General features: G+C 40.9%; 1 protein-coding gene across 5 annotated transcripts in view; it reads right to left on the reverse strand.

Annotated features, from left to right (window-relative positions):
- Positions 1-24,837, reverse strand: part of FRYL (FRY like transcription coactivator) — a 246,895-nt gene that overhangs the window by 170,319 nt on the left and 51,739 nt on the right. For all 5 annotated transcript variants that reach the window (XM_090035895.1, XM_090035899.1, XM_090035897.1 and 2 more), the window contains exon 2: positions 9,348-9,547. In XM_090035895.1, coding sequence (XP_089892021.1) covers positions 9,348-9,547 — 200 coding nt within the window. The remainder of the gene's footprint in view (positions 1-9,347; positions 9,548-24,837) is intronic.

Below are 24,837 nucleotides of genomic sequence, written 5' to 3' on the forward strand. Positions count from 1 at the left end.
TTAGCCTTACTCTTGCAACTGAGAGCCCTTTAGGCAGTAAGAACTGGCACATTTATTTCACTCCCTTTAGCATGGAAGAGCTATGAGAAGTATGTGTTAAAGCCCCTTATAGTCCTTAAAACAGGCTGAAGGATGAGCAGTTCCCTCACTCCCTTCCTTTTCTCGTCAAACTGATGCAAGTTTGATATCTTTTTCAAGCCTAGCATTAGTTAAGGAGTTACAACCTTTATTATTTTCACAGAGTTTATTATAGGTTTTTAAATCATGTTGGGTAGCAGTTTTCAAAAACATTTAATTCTGCCACTGAAATCCATTGGTTTTAGTGTCCCACTATGAGAATCTTAACTCTCATGCTCTGTTTCTAAATACAGATCAATTTGAAGTTACATATAATCAAAATAGAAATAGTTAAAAGGTGTATAAAAAGGTGTATAAAAAGATATTAAAAATGCATAAAAAGATATATCTTAAAAAATCTAGAACTCTTGGTTCAGAGACGATACCTTTTATTAGACCAACTAAGAAATCGCAAAACAAAATGTCTTTCTGCAAGCTTTTGGGCTCACATGCCCTTCATCTGGCTCAGGGAAAATTAAAAATGGTAAAAAGTCCCCATAGGTAGGAAATAAACTTCATTTCTGCACAGAGGGTGTTGAAGATGGAAGTCTGTCCCTCTGGGCCACACAAGTGTCTCTGAGAGTTGCTCTTTCTTGGGTAGATCAGGCAGGATTACATCCCTGTTGGTGTCAGATGGCATGCAGGGAGGTTTAGAAATCTTTCTTGCTGTTTAGCAATGAAGTTTAAAATCCAAAATCAGCTACAATTTGGCATCTTCCACGTTTCAAGGCACATGAGCCCGAAAGTTTGTAGAAAAAGACCTTTTTTTTGCGATTTCTTAGTTGGTCTAATAAAAGGTATAATTCTCTGAACCAAGAGTTCTAGATTTTTGCATTTCTTTTCATCTCAGAACCAACACAGCTACCAAATACATCCCTAAAAATATATTTAACATTGGATTTTTCAACTCCAGATACCTTTGTGCTTCAATGATTAAATCTATAAACTTGATAAGCAGCACATATTTGCTAATGTTGACGAACAGACTTGGATACTCATACCCTTCCTGACAAGCCCATCCCAGCAACTTTCTCTGGGGAAAAAAAAAAAAAAAGAAGATGCACTACTGAAAAAGCACAAGGACACTGGAGATGAAGAGCATCAGAGGTATTTGTACAAAAACTATGACAGAAATTACCAATTAGACATTATTTTTAGATCACAAGAACCCTTTCGCATTTATTCATTATTTTTGGGATTTGAATGATATATTCAAAATTCTGTTCTAATAAATTATGTAATTAATTTATGAAAACCCAACAGTTTAATTTACTACAAGATTACTTCAATTAACTGAAACAGTACAATGAGAAAGACTGTCCTCTTTTAGCTTACTGCATTCCTAGCAGATTAACAGAATTTGAAAAGCAAGAAGGAGCAATTATTATCTATCCTAGTTCTTCACAACCTTTTAAGAGACTTGAGACACCCCCTCCATAATTTTCATGGAGTGGCACCCAATTTCAAAAACTAATTTATATATTACAGTGCTTACTGCCTGGCAGAAGGGCTGGACAGTGAAGGTGGGGATCTCAGGGACAAGCCTTAGTTTATCTGCTTATACTAGGCCTGTGCTGGTTGGGAGTGATCCAATCCAGCTTTGGATCCAGCCGCTTCGGATGGCAGGGATCCGATCCAGAGCTCGGAAGGCCCTAGGGGGCATGTGGGGGTGGTTAGGGATGGAGTGCCACCACCTACCAACCCACCATCCTGTGCTGCCACCTCCTAGGAACGGGGGAGAGGGGGAGAGAGTGGGGGCAAGGGCAGTGGCACCCCTCTGTGGGCCGCACAGATACCAGCCAGATGGGGGGGGGGGGGGCCAGAAGCTAGCACATGGCCACCACCACCCACCACTGCACACAGCCACTGCTTTGCATTTGGCCATGCCCCCCTCTCCAGCTGCCAGGGGTACACTTCTTAAAAAAGGTTGAAACCCCCTGTGCTAGCAGAACACCCAAGACTATATATAAAGTAGACACTGTGTTTGCAAACAAACCTCCTTATTCATTGACTAGAGAAGCAACCACAATATGTATATATTCGTTTTGAATACAGCATTTTATATCTTTTAACTTTATGATCTTTATGTATAAGAGACCAATCTAGTAACTTACAATGTATACTAACATTTACAGTACTAAACGTAGGGTAGCTGAAAAAATTACAAGTTATTTCCTCTTAATCTGCTACTTTCAGCCCTTTCCCTACTTCAAAAACCTAGCAATATTTTTAATTTTTCTTTCAAAGGATAAAGTAACTAAATCAAAAAATCATCTCTCTTCTCTAGGAATAGGTAAGAAGGTCACCAAAAATAAAATATTTTGAATTAATATTGAATAAGTGGAAAATCATTAAAACCTGTCTTAGTTCAAACATATGCTAAGTTGCTTCATGCAATTTAAAATCACCATGATTGCATATTTGCATGGTAAATGAATTACTATTTTTATATTTTGAAATATTCTTCAGAGCATTTTAATATAAGACTCTTTCATGGAAATAAAAATGTACACAGTACCTTGAGGAAATAGATTAATTTTGGCTAGCTCACTAAACAGCTTAGGGGGAAAATATCCATTAACTGCTTTTGTTTATTTACTTTTACACTAGAATAACTAAGAGCAGAATGTGTCTCTTTTAGTTCATCAAAAAGTTATTTGTACTGCTCATTTCTACTCACAACATACCATTTGTATGTTTGTCCATATTACTTCAACTATCATCTCTACACTGCTGACTTGCAACTGCAAATTTTATATCTCCATTCATGGCCTGCCTCCCTACATCTAAAACCAAATTTCACTGTCTCAGCCTATGGAGACAATTTCCTCGTGATGCTGAATTATCAACTTAACACAGCTAAAACTAAAATCTTAATCATATGTTGTGGTTCTTCTTTACTCACCCATTCCTGCTACTGATAATACCACCATCACCTTTCCTGTCACTTAGATTTATATACCAGGAGCCATCCATGACTTCTCTCCCAAAGGCTAATCCAGGCTCCGACAAAACTTTGAAAGTTTTTTAACACTGGAAGATAGAATCTTAACTGTATAACCTTGCACTAAGATGTGGTTAGCCACATTAGTCTAAAAATCAAGCAGCCAGGGGAGGATGGCACCCTAGGGTGTGGACGCACATAACTGAACCATTCCAAAATGTCACTGATTGGGGGAAAGGAGGAAGGGGAAGGAGGAAGAGGAAGTATGGATCTAGTCACATGGATTTTAGATAGCTTTTATTGAACAAAGCAAGACAGCCTGCTGATAAAAAATACCAACAAAAGGAAAGGTGTGGGAAACAGTAGATTTCTGGCTATGTACCAGTTACAACAGTTTGTGTTCAAGACAGTGAGGAGCAATACACCCTGGGATACCTGGAGAACCGACCACTCCCGAGTTGCAGAACACTTTGGTGTCCAAACAACACTGAACCAGGTCAAAATAGGACCAAATTTTCCAAGTAGTTTTTAAACCATAACAGGGAGATTTAAACTCGTTTAACAGACTTGTAAGTGTCCACTTCAAGTGTAAAACACATTTGAACAGTTTTAAGTGTCCGCAACCTTAGGATGTCTTTACACGTGCTAAAAGGGTGGCAGGGGAGGGGCACTTTAATTAGAGCAGTGCCAAGAACCACTCTAGTTAAAGTGCCTGCAGTGTCTCATGTATTCAGTGTCCCAAGCTTCAAAATGGCAGTGGGGTGTTTAAACTAAAGCTTGTTTGAGGAGCTTTAGTTAAAGCACCCCCACCAACATTTTCAAGTGCAGGGATGCTCAATACACAAGACACAGAAGCTGCTGGAGCATGCTAATTAGCATGCTCCAACAGACTCAATTAATCGAGTCTGCTCTGATGCACCATAATTACAGCACATTGGAGCAGCATCCCCACACATAGACAGGTACCCTTAGAAACCAATAGGTTCAGAGATGCATGAGTTTTCGTAGGCAACAGCCTACTTCATCAGATGCAATGAAAGGACTTGCAGAAATGAGGAATTTAAAAGAAAGGGACAAGGGATGCAGGCATTGCTGACAATGACAAAAACTGGGATTACAGCAAAGCAGTTAACACTTTGAGAATCATTGCAAATATTGCACAAGAGATCATCCAGGTTTATGGATTCTTATTATTTTGCCCAGATTAGCTGCTTACTCCTGCTGTTAACTACAATGTCTATCAAGGTGTTAACTGCCTTGTCTAACCCTTTACTATTCATCCCATCCAGGAAGAGCACACACCAAGTACAGATGCTTCCTCAGCCTGATGAAGGGTATTTGTACACAAAAGCTTGCAAAACACATTTTTTCCAACTATTTGAGTTGGTCTAATAAAAGCTATCAGATTTACCCAAATAACCTTGTCTGCCTATGTCCTTAGACCAACACAGATATAATCTATACCCTTGTTTATCCCTCTTGATTTATAACCAAGGGATTTTTGCCCCCTCTCAGCAGTCCCCTCACCCCCAGCCTTTCTTTTAAATTTCTTCTTTCTAGGAATCTTTTCATAGGGTATGATTAATTGTGCTGCTGCCTGTGAAACTTCATGCCTCTCTGAACCAACATTAGTTAGTCTCCAAAGGCATTTTTACACTTGCTCCGAGGGTGGGGTGGCACTTTAATTAAAGCAGCTCTGAGAGCCACTTTAAAACGCTGCCACATCTCCTGTATCAGTGCCCTGCCTCCATTTTTAAGTGCAGGAAGGCTGATACATGGGAAGCAACAGGATTAATCAAGTCTGCTCCAAGGCGCTGAAATTACACGTGTATCACCTTGTGTTTCTGCACCCCAAGATGCCTCCCTGTCCTGCCTTCTATCTTTACACTAAAACTCTTCTAGACCATGGGCATTTACTTGTCCTAAAAACCACAGCCTCCCCATTTCCAACTTCTCTATCACTTCTCTACAACCTGAAGTGCAGCTGTTAGTAATACTGTAACCATTCTGACCAAAAGCTCCATCCCCACTTAAACTTCTGTGAGCCCTCCCTTTTCCATTGCATAAAAAAATTAACAGTTTTTTTATCCTCACCTTCAAGGCATGTCATAAACTGCCAAACATGGCCCTATATTTAATGTACCCATATCACTTATTACAACAGCATCCATACAGCTTCCTCTACAGGTAAATGACAATAACCTTTAGGTTGACCCAACCATACCATTAACATCCCTGTGTTTTCAAACTGAATCCTTCTTCAACAGCCTATTTTTTTCATGATGTTTACAGGAAATGAGTCAATGTTGGTGTGGTAGGATTGTCAGGTACACATAATATGTGCTTCTATATATTCATTGAAATATAGCACATATCTTAAATAAGTATACTGTATGTAAGCTATTTTAAAATTGTATGGATTTTAATTACTTTTCTCAGGCATATGTTAAATTTTCTGGGGAACTAACAATAAACCTGCCTACTCATGTTGTACCCTGCTCCCTTTCACTTTTCTAATATAAGACTGCTTTTCATTGCATATTTGCTCAGTACCTAATGAAATGAGGCCACTAGAAACTTTTGGCATTGACACATTACTTGTGCAACTTACATTAATTTACTTGTTTCCACGGCCATTCATTTATTTATTTTTAAACAGATTTTCTTTTCAGCAGCTGTTTTCTGTTAGTCTGAGACAGAGGAAACTGGGAAAAGAACATTACAAAAAATAGGACACAGTGTCAAAATAATTACTACTGCTGATTAAAATCTGATTCATCCTCTCTGAATGCATCAGGATGCGAAAGACATTAATATGTTTTGTCCTCTTCCTTACTGATATCACTTTCTTTGTAGTATAGGGCAGATAATCAGGATTGAAATAAAATACAATAAATTATGAAAATTATTTAATTCAAGGCCTCCCATACAAGCCAACAGTACTTGTAAGACCAGAAAAACTCCTCATTTTGAAGTTCTCTTCAATAACATTGACTCAGGGATGAATCCATACCAATCTTTTCCTTTGTAATGACATATAACTCAAATCGACATACAAAAATAAATGGTTAGGTTTTCCCCCAGTTTCTTATGCTGTTTTCTATAATATGAGTTTCCCCGTTTATCTTTTAGCCTCTTTCAAAGTTTAGCTCTCTATTTTATTTCTCCTTTCTTTATTAAAAAAAAAATAGTATCTGAATGACTTTGTACGTTACTTCCCTTCATACCACAGGACACTTCTATTTTACATATGGTTAAAATAAACAAACATACTCTGAAAATAAGACTGACTACATGTATTCCCCATGTTTCAAGAGTAGGATGTAATTAGATTACTGCCAAAGTAAACAAAAGCAGAATGTAAGAGGATAAAATAGTCCAAAATAGGCCTATGTAAAACAGACCTTAAAAATATAGCAAAACAGGACTAAAAGAAGCCTCTTCAGCCACCAACTCCAGTCCCTTGCATTTGCAGGTAACCATTTACTCACAGAACTTTCAAAATTGTTGTTTCAAAAACTTTCACACAATTAAATGCACAGCATTCTAAACAGCTGCATCACTATAATATATCCTGTCGGTAAACACAGGAAAGATGGAGGGTGCTGCCATTGCAGCAACAAGCAAAACGCTGGTTAACTATATGCTAAGAGCCAAAAAGGACCACATGGAAAGGGACAACAAGCAATGCCAATCTGAATTATATGAACATTTCTTCCTGACCCCAAATTTTGTGATCTGTATGACCCTGAGAGGAAGAACAAGACCCTCTAACCAGGAACAACTGAGATACCACAAGGACCATCAACATACCTCAGTGAACATCCCCCGCCCGGTCTTAGCTGCAACCAACATCTCAACACTTCATAAGATGGAAAAAAGAGTTCAGACACCAGTTACATTCACAGGAGAGGAACAATCCTTTCTGGCTCTGACTGGTGAGCAGCAAAAGTACTGAAGGGTAACCAGAACCAGACGGGGGGCATGGGATTACCAGGCAGCTGGTTTCATGTAGATACTCAGTACATATTTACCTTATGCCTACCACACAGATGAGAAATATAAAAGTACTGCAACTGATTGGTACTGGACCAGGCCATGACTATAGAGTTAAATTGCCTAATTCATTCTTAAGACATGTGTGGAGAGGCGGGGTGGGGAGAACGGCCTTTTCTGGTTACTTTAGTGATTTTATAAAATTTTGGTTTGATCCAATAAGAAAGCATCATATTTATAATGGAAATATCATTTATTAGAGTCCAAACAAACATTCTGCACAATTTGCTAATAAAAATATGCCTTTTTCCAAGTTTACCTCCTATAACTTGTGGCCAGCAAAAATATACATTTGCCAGAAGACAAGTTTTCATAAGAATTCAAAGGTAGGAAAATGAAAATCTCAGGGATTCTGTTCTCCCATTTTTCTCTTTGCAGCTATAAGGGATATGATCTTCCAACTGACTCAACTAACCTCACATGCTTAACTTGCCAGGCATGCAAATCCTACTAGAGGCCTACCTTCACCTTTAGGCAATTAATTTACTTCTGCACCTGGTCCTAACACCCTCAACTTCTATTGAAATTAAATAGGCTCAAGCTTCACAGAAAGCTGAAAAGAAGATCAATCTTTGCAATTAAAACAATTATTGTACTAGCTGGAGAGAGAGAGATCAAAAAGAATGGTAATTCTTCATGATGTTGTAGCCAATTTGGATCCCAGTGGATTAGCATATGTACCTCATACATTCAAGACTGTATTTTTCTTAATCAGCAGTATCTGTCAGAAGCAAGCATTCACCCTGTCTCTCTTTATATTCTCTGTACCACAGGGTAAAAACTATTCTCTCTGAGTAGGCCTCCATATGGATTAAATTGTAGATGACTGGCAAATACTATCCTTTTGCCAATGAATCGGAATTTAAAGTTTTAGTTGTATTACTGTATTTTCTTGCATGCCACATACCTCCGGCAATTCCCTTCCCAATAAAGACATGCACCTTGTTTTGGGATGGCAGAATGAAGAAAGATTTTTCCAGTCTTCTGTACCACAGCTCAGGCTCACCATGGCTGAATGCTCCCAAATGCATGCATTGCACACTCTCTCCAAGCTCCACAACTCAATTTAATCCCATGACAGCCACTTTCAAGCTGGCCGCAGTGTTTAGCTGAGCAACACCTGTAACACGATTAAAGCTTGAACTGTGGAGTTTGCAAGGAGAGAGTGAGTGACCTGAACAGTGGACTCCAACCATTTTACACATATCCAGAAAGGGAATGGTTTCATATTGACGTATGCTTGAAGGAAGTTTATCTTAACATTTTAAAAGTATATGAAAAAAATTATTCAGAAGGAGGCAATCATGGATTTATTGAATTTAACAACTTAGTATTAAAAGGTAGTTCCATAAAGAGCTATAAATACAGCAACTCTAAGAGGCCTAATGAAGAATGTCTTGCATTCAAAAGCTTGTCTAGCTCTATCCTAAACATAGAGTTGGTCCAATAAAAGGTATCACCCTAAAAAATCCTTGCAATTCTCTAAAATATTTTTAAGCTTCACTGTAGCTCAATATGGTACCACTTCTGAGCAGAAGACAAACTGAACATAAGTTGACTACAGCTCACCGTTAAATCCACCTATCTGTGGACAAATGCATATGAACTACCCCATTGCAAGTCATGCTCAGAGACACTGCAAGGTGAAAGACTAGGTGCATTTTGCATCTCCTGTTCAATTTTTGGAAGAGAAGTCACTGAGCTGCCAACAGAGACCTACTGTGTCACCAGTTTTCAAGCAAATAAACATTAATAATACCTGACAAACTTTGATCTCCAGTAGGTTTTTGTATTTACTCAGCTTGCAATATACACATTAGCCATCTACTCTTTCAACTGCTAGCACCATTCTACACAAAATAACAAGTCACCTTGAAAACACATCTTCAAAACATTCTTCTAAAGGAATTTGGAAAGAAAAAAAATGAACGTAAGGCTCCTTTTGATTGCTTTGACTTGAATTTTCACTTTTACAAGAATTCAGAGTTCTAAAAAACAGAGTTTTGTTTATGAATTGTCAGTAACAGTTCTGGTGAAACTTAGTGAAGAACAATCCTGTTTGTAGCGAACTGTTCACTCCAATATCCCAAATAATCTTTTTGAAAATTCAACACCAATTTTATATATGAATTTTATATTCATCAGCATTTTTCACATAATTATAAACAATGAATTTTTATAGTTTAGAAAAGCATGATCAGTTTAGTAGCGACTATGCAAAATGACTCACCAAGGGTTCTGCCATTACAACTTCAATTTTCTTTTCAGCTTGAACAGCAAACTCAGCAAAGAGGCTCTTGATGACATACTCGCCAGGTTTGACATCTGGATCAATAGTAATATTAGACATGATGACACTCCTCTTTTCCCAGGTGGAAGTGATGCTGGGAGATATTCTGCGTTTATTTACACTGCTGGCTGGTGCTGAGGCTACAGAAAGATAAAAAAAAATTAATAATAAAGCAATAAAGCATCGAGGTTTTTAAAGCATACCACACCATACCCATGCATATGTGCACATGCCTGCAAACTAGAAACAGAAAACCACCAACTCTCACCCTCTAAGAAACAAGGACAATACAACTTCTGGTTTTTGTTATCAACGAAATATAAAACCATTTTAATGGGGCATTCAGAATAATGAGGGTTACTGCACTGGGTGGCTCAGGAGACTAATAATAAAATTTAGGGTCTTTAACTGCTGAGCTGGGTTACAGTTGTACTGTCCATCTTGAAAGTGACTAAAAGTCCTAACATTATTTGATTAACAGCCAACCATGAAACGCAATGTAGTCTATTTCCCTTGAATGTGGCAGACATTGCCTCATTTGAAGTTTCCTAAGTCTCCTTCTGATATCAAACACCTATCAAACTGCAGTGCCCAAAAGCATAATGGAGAATACGACCATGTGATTGCCCTAGTTTACTACAAAGAAAGAGGAGGGAAATAGAAATTTATCACAATGCACCTGCTCAATGGCAAGACCCTGCCTCCTTTTAACTTGCTATAATCTGACTGTCCATACTCCCAAGTATGACCTCAGATACCTATTGTAACACCAATTCTGTTCTCATTCAACAGTTTGCCATCACCAAGCAAGTTTATTTAATAAAACTAATGTTCCCTATTGTATCATAAGCCCGTCACTTCCATCTGTCAGTATTACATCCCTCTATAACTTTTAGAGTCTGTTTTTCATTCTCTAAACCAAATATGCCACAGTCATGTCTCAGTGCACAATTTAACCAAACTTTTTTTACTCTCCCCTCAAATGAAAAATCAGTTGGGTTTTATATATGATATCTCATAGTTTCTTATTTCTAGGGTTGGAAGGGACCTGAGCAGATCATCGAGTCCAACCCCCTGTCATGGCAGGAAAGAGTACTGGAGTCAAATGACCCCAGCAAGGTGTACATCTAGCCTCCTCTTAAAGACCCCCAGGGTAGGAGCCAGCGACACTTCTCTTGGAAGTTGGTTCCAGATCCTAGCTGCCCTGGCCATGAAATAGCACCTCCTGATATCTAGCCTAAATCCACCCTCTGTCAGCTTGTGACCGTTATTCCTGGTCCCGTTATTTGTAGTGCACAGGGGAACAGCCTGCTGGTCCCCTCTGGCTAGTCTGTAACAAGCCACTAGATTCCCCCCTCAGCCTTCTCTTGGGGAGGCTGAACAGGTTCAGGTCCCATAGCCTCTCCTCATAGGGTCTGCCCTGCTGCCCCCTAACCATGCAAGTGGCCCTCCTCTGGACCCTCTCCATGCTGTCCACATCCCTCTTGAAGTGTGGCGCCCAGATCTGGATGCAGTACTCCAGCTGCAGCCTGACCAGTAAATAGCACCCTGTTCAAATTTGCTGATGACACTAAGATGTGGGGGGATGTGGGCACACTAGAAGGGAGGAATAAGCTGCAATCTGACCTAGACAGGTTACAGGGGTGGGTGGGTGAGAATAGGATGGGATTCAACATCGATAAGTGCAAGGTGATGCACCTGGGGAGGAACAACCGGCACCATACCTACAGGCTGGGGAACTCCCTTCTCGTCAGTACAGAGGCAGAAAAGGATCTTGGAGTCATTGATGACAAGATGAACATGGGCCAGTAGTGTGGAGATGCAGTCAGGAAGGCCAGCCACACCTTGTCATGCATCCACAGATGCATCCCAAGCAGGTCCAAGGAGGTGATACTCCCCCTCTATGTGGCACCAGAATAATTTTCTCAAAAAGCTTGCCCAGGATTGAGGTAAGACTAACTGGACTATAGTTTCCCAGGTCCTCCTTCCTCCCCTTTAAGATGGGAACCACATTGGCCCTCTTCCAGTCCTCTGGCACCACACCAGAGCACCATGAGTGCTCATACAGCCGTGCCAGGGGTCCCGCAATGACCTCAGCCAATTCCCTCAGTACTCTAGGTTGGAGCTCGTCCGGATCAGCTTATTTGAATACATCCAGTCCCTCCAGAAGTTCCCTAACTAGTTCCTCACCAGCCCTTGGCCTAGGTGCACCTCCCCTGGGGCCTAAGGGGTGCCCAGAGGGGGAGGTCAGTCCCTGCTCAGGAAAATGGAGGCAAAGAAATCGTTAAATATGTTGGCTTTGTTGTCTGGTGTAACGATCAAATTTCCTAGCGTGTCCTGCAGGGACCCCACATTACCTGGAACCTTTTTTTTGCCCCCTATGCATTTTAAAAAAGGACTTCTTGTTGTCCTTGATCCCAGAAGCTAGTCCCAGTTCCATCTCCGTCTTGGCGTTCCTGACTGCTCCCCTACATCCCCTAGCAAACGCAGTATAATCCTCCCTGGTGATGGCCCCTTCCCCTTCCATTGGGTGTGCACCTCCCTTTTAGCTAGGAGACATTCCCAGATGCTTTTGGTGAGCCATGGGGGCTTTTGCACCCTCCTGCCCCCTTTGATCCGTGTTGGGATTACCTCCCTTTGGGCTTGGAGGATCGTCTTCTTAAGGAGCGACCACTCTTCTTGGACACCTGGCTCTCCTCCCCTCCAGGACCTCAGTGCTTCCCCAACTATTCTCCTTAGCTCACTGAAGTCCACCCTCCTGAAATCTAGGGCTGCTGCCTTGCCGTAGGCCTTTCCCACCTTGCACTGGATGGTGAATTCACTATCTAACACTAAGTGCAGTATTGAAAAACAGGTATTACTAGTACAATAAAAGCTTTGTAATCCATCATGAAAGGGGTAAGAGGGGGTGCTGGTTATATAAATATTCTGGTTACCCGAGGGCAGGGGGGTTTTGGCTGAACATGGAGCGGGTGCTGGGGGGCATGATGAGCGGCAGTAGTGCAGGGTGGTGGCAGCAGCGAGCTTTCCCCACCACATGCGTGCTGCCACCCCCACACGCTTGGTCTGGCCAGCTGGCCAGACATTCCAGTTACTTAAATGCTGGTTAATACTACTTTTACTGTACTGATTAATAATAATCAACATTGATCACCACATTCCTGTTTTGCACACAATAGTTTTCAATGACTCCTGTGAACTCACTGTTATACAAGGGAATAATCTGAACCAATACAAGGATATTCAATAACAGAAGTAGAACTTTTTGGGGAAAGGAAAGTTGTGCTGATAACAAGGACTCATTTTCTACAATTAATCATACACAGGATATTCTCAGTCTATATTTTTACATTTAATTATGTATTCCCATATATTTAGATAATTCTTTATTTAATCTATTTTTTTTAGTATTATAGCCCAGTTAGCTGATTTTTTTAAACTCTAATTTTTATTTGAACATCTGAGAGCAAGTTACTAACTAATCCTTTTACCCTTGTATCATCTGCATATGAGATTACAGTAATATTCTTCTAAGCTATAGTGAAGATACAGATTTTTAGTGGGACCAGACTTTTGGTAACCTCCCCAATATCCTCTTTCAGTTTGACTCTGAACAGTAACTTTTTTGAGTATCTTCTCACCAGTTTTACTCTATTACATTTTTATGTAAGACAATTGTTTTTATTTTCCATATAAAACCATCAACTGAAACTGTGTTACAGCTCTTACTAAAAATAACATCCACTGTATTTCCTTTTGTGCTGGATCATCATTTATACTATTACTATCCCACTCAACTTCCCTCCCCACTGCAAAAAGCAGGTATTTTCATAAACTCTCCTCCCATGCCCACCTCCCCAAGCTCTTAGAGCCTACAGTTTTACTTGCAGGCACTTGCTAAATAAATCTGCTGTTTTATTATACTGTTCATCCGATAACTTTTTTTGTGTGGCTGTGTGTGAAATGAATTGGCTACATCAGTTCATTTCATACTGGGCTAGTGTCCACCTAATTAATGTCATTTGCAGTCTCATTGGTAAATTCAAGATTCTACACATATACATATTACTACTTCTACCCATTCACCTCTCTCTCACTAGAAATATATTTTTAAAAAGCTCTAAGAACCATAATTAAAGAACACTTGAACACAAAAGTGAGTGCACCATGTGACTGGTCTTCAACAACTATTCTTAGAACTGTAATTATATAATCAATTCTACTAGTCCACAAACAAGGAAATAAACAAAAATAACCATGGTTATATTCAGCATTTAGACACACAAAGGAAAAAATAAGGTTGATTTGCCAAATGGAAAAATATTCAAAGTAATAATATTCTGAGGAAAATATTATTTTTAAGCACTCAGAGTTGCTAATGAGGAAAAAATAACCTTTAAATAACTGTGTCAACAACAGGCTCAAAGCACATTTGCTTATTAGGTTTTTCACCCTCTTCACAAACATAAGATATTATCATTACTCAAATTTAAGACTTCCTTGAATTTAAGTCGACTCCCCAATAATTAGATTCTATATATGGAAAAATTATAAATTTGTTGTTATCAGAGGTTTGTCTCGAATTTGTCTCCCTCCCACTGCTACAGCAGGAAAGACACCAGCTGGAGGTAAGGTGGTCCCCTTGTCCTCTCTCCCTCACAATTTCTTCTCCTTGCAGTTCCTTTCCCCAGTTTACTGTCAGACCCTGCACCCTCCCTGAGCATGCAGAAGCGAGGAACAAATCTGAAATCCAAAGGACCAAAAAATAGACTTTTAAAGAAACATACTATAGTGATTTGCATATAGGCAAATTACTATGACTATATATAGACTTAGTTCATCCAGAATGGATGAATGTTACATGTTTTGCAAACCGTTAGAAGTTTCAGCACAGGTACTCTATAAATACACTTTTATACCTCATTTTACATAGCATAAGCTATGCATGATATTAGTCCAAAGCCAACTGCTTGCAATTTACCAGACAATTCATTGGGCTGGGCCCCAGCAGAGTCAACAGCATTTCAAGCCATGGTGACCCCACAGCTCTTCACTGCTCACTATGACTGTACACTCCAGATACCCTACACAAAGGATCTACATGCTAATTAGCACCCCCTACAGCTGCAACCAGATGCTCTTATAACAAGTACTGAGACCCTCCAAACAGTTATATACAGACAAAGCTCAGGGCCACCTAGTCTGGCTCCACTTCATGGAGAGTGAGGCCACACTAATCACATGAGACAGGCTGAGAGAGGTAGTGACAAAGCCTTTCATCTACATATTGGTCTGGTGATGTTTGCTAGACATTTAAGCTGGTGAAGAAACTGGAATGACTGGAAATGGAAAAGAAAGATCCTGCTCAGCTGTGAGTGTGAAGAGGAAGTTGAAATTTTTTCAATGTAGTGACTCACCATGACTTGAAAAACAGTTGGCACTGAGGGGGGTCTGAGCAGAATGGGCACTAAATATTATTCCGATGGGTTGCACCAACCTAGCTTGCTGGTAGATTCTTCTCAGACCTCACAATCGAGGACTGTATTAAAATGGGGCTGAGTGAAATGTACTAGTACTACAGGAAGACAGAAGAGGATGACAGGAAAGAGATGGCACACTGCATGTGGGAGAAATGACTGACATAGACTTTTCAGAGGCAAGCCCTCTGAAAACAACTAGTAGAAAGACAAAGGTGATGATAACGACTACGACAATGTATACGACAACCACAAGCAAAAACACTAGAATAATGATTGGTGTGCAGTGCAAACTGTGTAACGGGACTAAAACAGCTTAACTATGTTTTTGGTCTGTCAAGTGAACCACAGTGGTGCACCGCATGACAGATTGTTAGAGGTACAATTATATATAGTCTATAAAAGAAAAATAACATGCATATATAAACATCAAGTGCGCGTGCACACGCACGCGCACACGCACTTACTTGCAAAACCCCTGTGGGTGGTATGGTAACCAGTAAAGCCTGGAAACGTGAAAAACCACAACACTGTCCACTCAAGCTCTGCAACCTGGAGACAGCAAACAACTCTATACATCACACCCTCTTGCCAGAGAGCCAGAACTTCCCTTGCTGTCAACCTCTCCCCTCCATAAACTTGTCCCAGCTCCTTTAAGTCTCTTTTATTAACTACTTTGTTTGTGGAACTCTGCTGAATTCTCCTGCTGTTGACCGTGGTTCTCTCCAAAATTCGCCTGTAAAGTTTCTCTCATAATCACTTAACATCTGGACGGCAGAAGAATGCCTCTTGGACTTCCAACTGTTGCTCTTTATAGTACTCTCCAGGCATAGAAACTCCTAAATCAGTGGTCACCAACCAATGGATCTCAATCCACCAGTAGATCTCAGAGCCTTTCGGAATCTATCCGAGGCTGGGGTGGGAGGCTGAGTGCCCGCGTGCATGTACAGGAATGCCCCAGACCAGCAGGTCAGTCCATGGGGAAGGGAACAGACACTTTTGCTAGCTGTGCTTGGTCTCTTCTATTTCGCAAGCTTGAAAATTCTTTGGTTCTTTTCAAAATCGTAAAAGACAATGCAACTGCCATTGTCCCCAGCTGATCTGTGGCATCATCAGCTGTTCTACGAAAGGGAAATTAGTGGAACAACAAGACCATTTAAAAAGGACTACTGTTAACATCTAGAGTAAAGAACAATGAAGCTTTAAGCCAAAGGATGCTCTAAGAGTCCCAAATAATAATGCAACAGCTGCTGCACTGTGGAATATGAATCAAAGCAAGAGGCAGAAAACGAGCTTCCTTGCTTAATATATGCACTCTAGTCTGGGGTGGGCTGACTGGGACTTCCTGGGGCATGATGGACTTCACCTCTCAGCGAAAGGTAAAAGTATTTTCTCCAACAGGTTGGCTGATCTCCTACGTTGAGCTTTAAACTAGCTCAGACAGGGACAGGGAGGCAGAAGGAGAACATCAGGAAACTGCAATCCATGAGACATCCAGCAGTATAGCATGGCTAAGCAATAAGCAGGTAAGCAATAAGGGACTCGTTGGGCATCAGAACTGGGGGGAGGGGGGAGGGAAACACAACAAAGGCACTAGTCACAGGGCTCAAGTGCCTATACACTAATACTAGGAGCATGGGGAACAACCAGGATGAACTAGCACTCCTGCTTGCATAAAACACTTACAGCTTAGTGGGGTTAACAGAAACCTGGTGGGACTCTACCCACGACTAGGCAGTACACATTGAGGGTTATAAGCTGTACAGAAAGGATAGAGTAGAAAGGAGAGGGGGAGGGGTTGCGCTCTATGTCAAGGAGTGTTATACATCGACTCATATCAAAATGGAACTGGAGGAAGAGAAAGTAGAAGGATTTTGGGTTAGGATACATGGAGGTCAAGGGGAAAGGGATTTGGTGGTAGGGGTCTTCTACAGACCCCCACACCAAGGGGAAGAACTAGATTTAGAACTCCTGAGGCAGCTCTTGGAGACCATAAAGACTAAAGTACCCTGACATCTGCTGGGAGACAAGACAGCAAATTCCCATTGTTCACACAGGTTCCTATCCTGTGTACAGGACCTCCACCTGATGCAGGAGGGAGATGGTCCCACTAGGTGGAATGCCTTACTGGACCTGGTATTAGCAATGTGGGATAACATGGTAGGGGACCTTAGTCACCTAGGGCACAGTGACCACCAAATAATAGAATTCACCATAAGGCATAGAGTGGGAAAGGCAACTAGTAGGGTGGAAGTACTAGATTTTAGGAAGGCTGACTTCAGCGAGCTCAGGAGTTTAGTCAATGACACACAGCATGGTGATGTCTTGGGATTTGGTCTGGTTTAAACTGAGGAACAGAAAGAATTATTGCATACCAGATAAATAAACCACAACTTCAGTACACTTCAGATGTGGAAGAGAGTAGAGTCTACAAAGTTTTAAAAATACAGTGATCTAGATAAGCACTCCAGTACCCTGAGTTATCAGTAAGTATCACTAGAGAAGGTAAAAAGTTAAGGAGTTTTCAAACAGCAACTTCTTGAAAGTTCACCTTTGTCACTCAAATGTCTACAGCCACAAGACTTCTGAGCATAAAGGTACTGTTTCTTCCAGGACCATGGAAGGATTCTCCTGAGGGTCAAGCAATGCAAACATTTAATAGCAGCTGCACAATTGGCACTCTTCACATCTCACAAGAAGACAGAGAGGGACAAAGTTAGAGCCTTCAAAGACCTATGTAACAAAGCATAAAAACATTAAGAACACACCTAATACCCTCAGGTGTGGATCCAGAGAGGATGCAGCGGTGCAGCCAAACAACCCTTTCAGCTGATGATGCCATGGATCAGCTGGGGACAACGGCAGCATCAGGCAAGGGAGTGGAGGAATAGAGGGAGATGGAAGGACATACTGCTTTGCATGGAGGAGAAAGGAGGAGGAAGGGAAAATTGAGGGATTTTTAAAAAGACCCCAGTTGCTGCTCCTGTGGTACAAACTGCCTAACTGGGTGACTGCATCCCTGTTGCACCAGTCACTGCTCCCACACAACCCCATCACAATTTCCTGGATCCACCAAATACCTTTATTATACAAAGACAAAAGCACAAGTTCATAAGAACTATTGTTATTTATTTTGAGGAACACAAAGAAACGTGAAAAAAGAGCATATCAGAACAGAGTGTTTATAAATATTTGCCTTCAGAACACAGTATTTTTCTCTAAAAATTACATGGCAAATGCAACTATTTTCTAAAATGTGTTGGCATAATTGACCCAGTCATTAAATTTAAAGTGTAAAAGTACATTAAATCTCAATCCAAACTCAATTATGCACTAGCTACTAGTGACCCCATAACTTACAACAATGTTAATGGCTCATATTACTGGCCTCTGTGTCAAAAATGGTAATAGTCTTGTTCTACTTCTAACAACAAAGTAATCAGTAAAAAATTTAAAATAATTAAGAGGAGGAAAAACAGGAAGACATCTTCATCTCTACTTCCTGCTCTTGATTATTTAAAACTTCCTATTATTACTTTATTATCAAGAGAAAATGAACATTACCATTTATGACCATGCTTCCCCACCCTTGCCCTCAGGTGGACAGACTGTACCACAGAAGCAGTGACTGTGGTCTATTTTTTTAAGTAGGGTTACCATACGTCCAGGTTTTTAATCAGACAAATCCTCTTTCTGGGTCCTCCCATCTCAGTTTGGGCATTTTATTTATTTATTTATTTTTAACTTGAACAAATGTCTGGGATTTTGCTCTGCTCCACTGATGGGAGCAGGGAGAGGGTGTTTGGAGGCAGGGGACACCATGTACATGTGTGCACACACAAACATGTGGCCAGCATGCAGCCAGGCAACATGGTGAGATCAGCCTTGGCAGCTGGATCCAAGTAAGCCTACGGGGGTTGGAGGGCCAGGGCTTGGGAACTGCCTGTGTGTGTGTCTATATATACACCCTCCTGTCACTGCTGGGGGAAGCTATGTGCTGAAGCTGCTGCAGGGCATGGGGGAGGCATCTGACCTTCCAGCAGTGGGAAGGGGTAGAGGGGCCCTTTCAGGGGTGGTATAGAGCTCCATGGCCTGGCTGGTGCCCATGCCCAGAGGACTGGGGCAGCTGGGAGACACTGCCCAGGGTGGAAGGTGCCACAGGCATCCCCTCCTCCTCCCTCCAGCCTGTGCTGGGGCCAGACTCACTCTGCTGCTGCCCACACAAGTTGGAACCACTGTGCTCTGGCCCAGTCAGGATGGGGGAGTTGTGCACCCCCTCCAGCAGGACTGGGGGGAGCAGGAGGCTGCAGATCATGGGTGAGAGGCACTACAAGGGCTGGGGGCTGCTGTGGCTTGGGAGTGAGAGGCACCAGGGAGGCCAGGGGGTCCATTTACTAATGAAGGCAAGATGTGCACTTGCAATACAATCTTGTTCCAAAAAAGTTTGTGTATTTTAAATTTACATATTTAAAAAGCATTTTATTGCAAGGATTAATAAATTCTGCTCTCTTTAGTTCTTCTAAAAACACACCTGAAAACTGCATGCACTCATCTGAGCCATATTAAAGTATTGAATATAGGAAGTTTACAAAGTCTGCAACATGCTAGAGAACAATAAACAAAATATTGGCTACAATTTTGTTTCTAAGCATGAAGTAATTTTGTTCTTCTTCCAAGAAGATTGCTCTTTGTCCATCCAGAAAAGAACATCTCTTGTCCTAGAAAAGATTAAACCTTCACTACTACATTCATAAACTCTCCATCAATAATATCTGCATTTTTTCTACCTATAAATGCTACAAATACAGAATCTCAAAGAGAATACTGCATTTAAAATTCTAATGATATTTTTAAAGTAAATAAATGCTATAATCAGATACCAAATGTGTTTAAAGTATTACATTATGAAATCTGGAACTAAAAACCATATCACTCACAATAGTTCAAAAACAAAATACTACATTCATCATCCCTTGAACACACGGAACATTATTCATTTTAAACAATACACTGTTTGTTTATTCTGTTTTCATGCTTTTGCATTGAGAGCTGCTACTATGTGGGAAATCTGTAAGCAAGTGTCCCTGTAGAGCAGAAGAAATTTCTGTAAAAAACCCCCCAACATTTTGGTTGCTAGGGACACCGAATTGTTTGGATAATTTCAGGGAACTGTAAAACAATATATAAACATAATTACACAGACAAAATGCCATTAGGTTAAATATAAAGGTATCATTAGTTACAACCTATACTCAACAAAGATCAGATCTTAAGACAAATATTCCCAGCTCCTCCACTCCTGGCTTTTAAACAACCCCCTAACCTTGCCCAACTCACTACCAGAAGCAAGCTCCTCACTACTCAACGATCATCAAATGGGATACAGCTTTGCTTTAACAACAGATGCTTAACTTGTCAATGCATCTCCACTGCTACAACAATCAATACCCATCCCCCAATGAACACATCAGAATCCATGGATCCTACACATGCATTTCCCAAAATGTGATATCTAATCCAACGCACCAAATGCCCTCATGGTAACTACGTGGGTGAAACTAAACAACAGCTATACACCAGACTGAACTCTCACAGAAAAATATATAAAGAACACCACAAATGTCACTAGGAGCACATTTTTCACAGAACAACCATTCCCTTTCTGATCTCATGATACTTGTGCTCAAGGGAAATCTACCAAACACCTTTAAAAGGCAAGTTTGGAAGCAAAAAATCATTAACTGGCTGGACACTAGGAACCAAAGACTGAACATGGATATTGACTTTATGGCACACCATTATCTGCTTGACTTCTGCTAATTGTTCCACTGCTACCCTTGGGAATTTCTCCCCTCTCCAATTTCACAGATCTACCTGTTGTTTTTAACCCTTGTTTTGTATCCTTCCCTCCTTAGACCTGATGAAGAATGCTAGCCATACAGTTAGTCCAATAAAAGATATCACCCCCAAAAATCCTTGCCTTTTACATTCCGCTAAATGATGATACAAGACCACTGTATACTGAATTTGAAGCCAAATTGTTGTATATGAAAAAGACAGCAAACACCATTACAATATAAAGTGATCAAAAGGCCTTGATAAAGTTTAAGGGTTGAAAAACAAAATGAAACATGATACCCTCTAATGTGCAGATTCACAAATCCACTGTGCACTCTCCCTGTATATATGGCCACAGCTCGGTACAAGTTTTGAGTTCATGATTAGTTTATTTCAACTGAATTACTTAGATGCTTTAATAAAACATGTGCTCAGTACTTTGCTGGATCCAAGTCTATACCCACTCAGTCCTTTTGACCAAGCAAGCACAGAAATATAAAACAAATCCATTTTGGGAGACTGTTGTTTTGTTTATTTTTATGTATAATAGTTGACTGATCAAAAAGAAGAGTCACCTTGACCTGGTGAATGGTACCGAACAAGCACTCTTTTGGTTCTATTGCAGAATTGAAGCCGCTTTATTTAAAGAAAAAAAAGCTAAATAAAGGCAAATTTACTCTTCTTCACAGAGGCCTGTGGAAAGAAACAGAGCAGTTTCATGAAGCATATGAATTTCACCTGTAGAACTTCCTTCCAAAATTTCTGTGGGAGGGAACTGAAAACATACCAACGCAAAACACCTTTTCCAATTAAAAATTTGCCCATGCAGTCTATTCTTACTAAGACTCAGAATTCTACTGCCAATACTTTGGAGCTGAAATATGGACCGATGGTTAAACCTGTTTAGTCATCAAAGATATTCACTCGCTTGTATCCAAAGTTAAGATATAATATTTTTAATTCTATTTTGTTGAAACAAGTTTAACTTAAAAAAAAAAAAAAAAAATCAATATATATGCACTCTGTCCTCCTAACATATGGACTGAGTTTTGGTTTGCATCAACTACCGTTAAGGCACTTATCTTATTGGTTTTAAAAGGAGCCCAGCAGCACAACATGTCCCCAATATTAACTGGGGCATAGCAATGGTTACATTCTAACAGCAATGCATAGACAAGCCAGGAACAATACAAAGGTAGCAAAAGTGCTGGAACTTTATCCCTGGATAGAAGTGTTACAGTTGCAGCTGTTCTGCTACATTTAAATTGTTCCTGGCTTGTGCACATTTAACTGAGCTGTCCAACTTCTGTGCAACTGGAGTCCGCACTCCAGGGGCCACCCTCTGCAAGCTACTCCCCCATGTGCACAGCCTAGCTCCTCCCATCCCCACTCCCAACCACCATGCAGGCAAGCCTGCTCCTCACAGCCACACATTCAGCACCCACACCCTCAGCCCCCTGCTGGCCACACATATTGCATACGTAGTCTATAGCACAGGCAGCATGGCTTGCTCCTTTTCTGAGTGCACAGTGCATGCACCCTCACCAGCACCCTCCCACACCATGCAAGCAGCACCTGCAACCTGGGCCATTCCCAGTAAACCACATGCCCCCAGAAGCAGGGCCAAGAACCCAAAGCCAGAGTAGGAAGAAGCAGCTCACAGACCCTGGCTGCCACTGCTGCAAGAGCAGTGAGTGGAATGGCAGCTAGACTGAGGCCTTTGGGTTGCATGTCACCACCTTGTTGGACAGCTGGACAGCTCTGGTTCACAGCAAGAATTGCTCTCTTTTTATTTAAGTGGCTCCAAATGTACCCACGCCTATACCCTTTAGATACTATCATAGCATAAAATGTATATTATGGAATAAAACAAAGCAAATGCCTGTCCAGGATAGACTTCAGTAAGCTTTAGATCATTTGGCCTAGTCTTTCTTAATCTACACCTATAAAGCCCTATTGTGCAGTTAGGTTAAAACAGGATGTAGGTAACCAATGGCATGTGTACCACAAGTAGAACTGGCAGCCTGTGTGTGGCACACAGCAGATCAATGAGAAAGCAAGCAACACAGCAGCTGATAGGGCAGGGAAGAAAAAGCAGAGCAGATCAGGCAGAGGAAGGAGATTGGCATGACTCTCAGGGAGGACGTGGGACTTAATTTTGTAGCACACCTGACCTAATGTTGGCCGCCCACCACCAGGTTAAAGGAAATATAATTTGAGGTACTGGTAATGAGAACAGCAATACCATAGGCAAGAGATTTATAGAACTATGATAAAGGTTAGTACATGATATAGTAACAAGGAAGTGAAGAACTGGAAGGCAGTTCCAAACTGGTTGTAACTAGTCTAACTGCAAAATGAAAAAATAAGAGATTTTATTTCCACATTAGCATTAAGTCCACTCTGTATTATCAATTTACTCAGAACTGTGCAACTTTGAAGTGGCTGGGGTACACGACTCAAGGACCACACACCATAGGGGCAGCACTAGTAGGGGCTATGGGCTCCCCAGGCTGCATGCCCCATGCATGAACATTAGGGCTGACACTCCCCAGCCATGCTGCACCAGGTGAGTGGGTAAGTGCTCCCATGAGTGGCATGGCACCCGCCTCATCTTCCTGTATGCTCACCTGTGGCACTATACTCTACAGATGCTCCAAGCTCCTGGCTCCCCATACTGCCCCACTCCCAGGGGCAGGAACATACAGCAGAAGCCAAGAGGAGCCCTAAGACTCCAGCTGCTTCTGCAGCCCAAGTAATAGGGCCAGTGGTAGCCAGGTAGGAGCCCAAAAGCCATGTTTACCCTCCATAGGCCGCATGTGGCCTATGGCCCACCAGTTGGACAGCCCTGAATTGGGCAATAAAAAGGGCAAATTATCCTTAGTGGTAACCCTAAATTTGTATTTGAGTAGAGCTCCCACCTTTAAGTGTCACATAATCCTCTCTTTCAGGACTTTTGTTTCTAAATATTTGGGTGAGATCTGGGCCACATGTCAGTGAACTTAATATTTTAGAATTTAGCAAATTCAGAGATTAAGATTTCTTTTTCTCTCAGGAACTATAATATTTTTCTCTTTTAGGTTTCTAACCATTTAATTATTTATAACCAGTTCTCCAGAATCTATTTTATTATACATAGCCATTTATTTCCCTTTTTCACATTCAAGAATACCCTACTAGTTTAAGCCGTAACAAACACAAGTTCTATATGAATCACTAATATTGCACAGTTCCATATTTACTTCCTGTACATACAAGTTTAGAGCTTTATTAAAGCTTTCATAGGATCATTCTTTTAGACTAATTATCTTTTTGGGACAGGACCCACATTAGTCCCTCAGGGTAGAGGTAGACAACTTCTGAACGACTTCAAAACACAGCTGCACTTTGAAATATTTTTTAAATGGAGGCTTTTAGTTGTAGATACATCCTCTTGTCATGCCCCCTGCCTGAGGTGCTTCAAAACTGCTGTGGCTGTACGCAGTGGCATGCTCCCAAGCCAGAAGGTACCAAAGGCTGCTCATTTTTCTGTTTTATTTTAAAACCAGAAGGAAACACTCCCCATAAAACAGCCGTGCCTGCAAATGCTTTTCTTCAGTTAGGAAAAGAAAACAAAATAATCAATAGATTCTGACAAGAGAAAAACAAATAAATCCACTAAAATTCTTTTTTTTTTTTTAATAAATGCTTAAACAACTTCCAGATTTTATAATAAAATTTAGATTATGTTCTCAAAACAGTAGTTTGACAGCTACACACTTGATTTTGTCCTTTTTTGAAAAAAATGCTTAATGCTATAATTCTCTTTAAGTACTGTAAATGTGGTAGCTATGTCGTAAATTGCCCTTTTCTTTAGCATTTCTGATAGGCTTATGTACCTGGGTCTGGCTTTCAATTCAACTAGGCCAAGAACATTAAACATCTATGGCCTGTAGGCTGGATCCAGCCTGTAGAGGTGGGTCATCTAGCTGCAGCTTCTTGCAGAGTGGACCATCCAATTCCACAGGCTGGATTTGGCCTATGGGATTTGTCACTGCAGCTGCCAGTTTCAGCCGTTTCCATGTGGTTCCCAAACCCAGGGAGTTAAACACTGCTGGAGTGCCTCTCACCTCCCT

The sequence above is a fragment of the Crocodylus siamensis genome, chromosome 2 (genome assembly GCF_052110815.1).
Source record: "Crocodylus siamensis isolate JL-2025a chromosome 2, ASM5211081v1, whole genome shotgun sequence".
Taxonomy (NCBI): domain Eukaryota; kingdom Metazoa; phylum Chordata; order Crocodylia; family Crocodylidae; genus Crocodylus; species Crocodylus siamensis.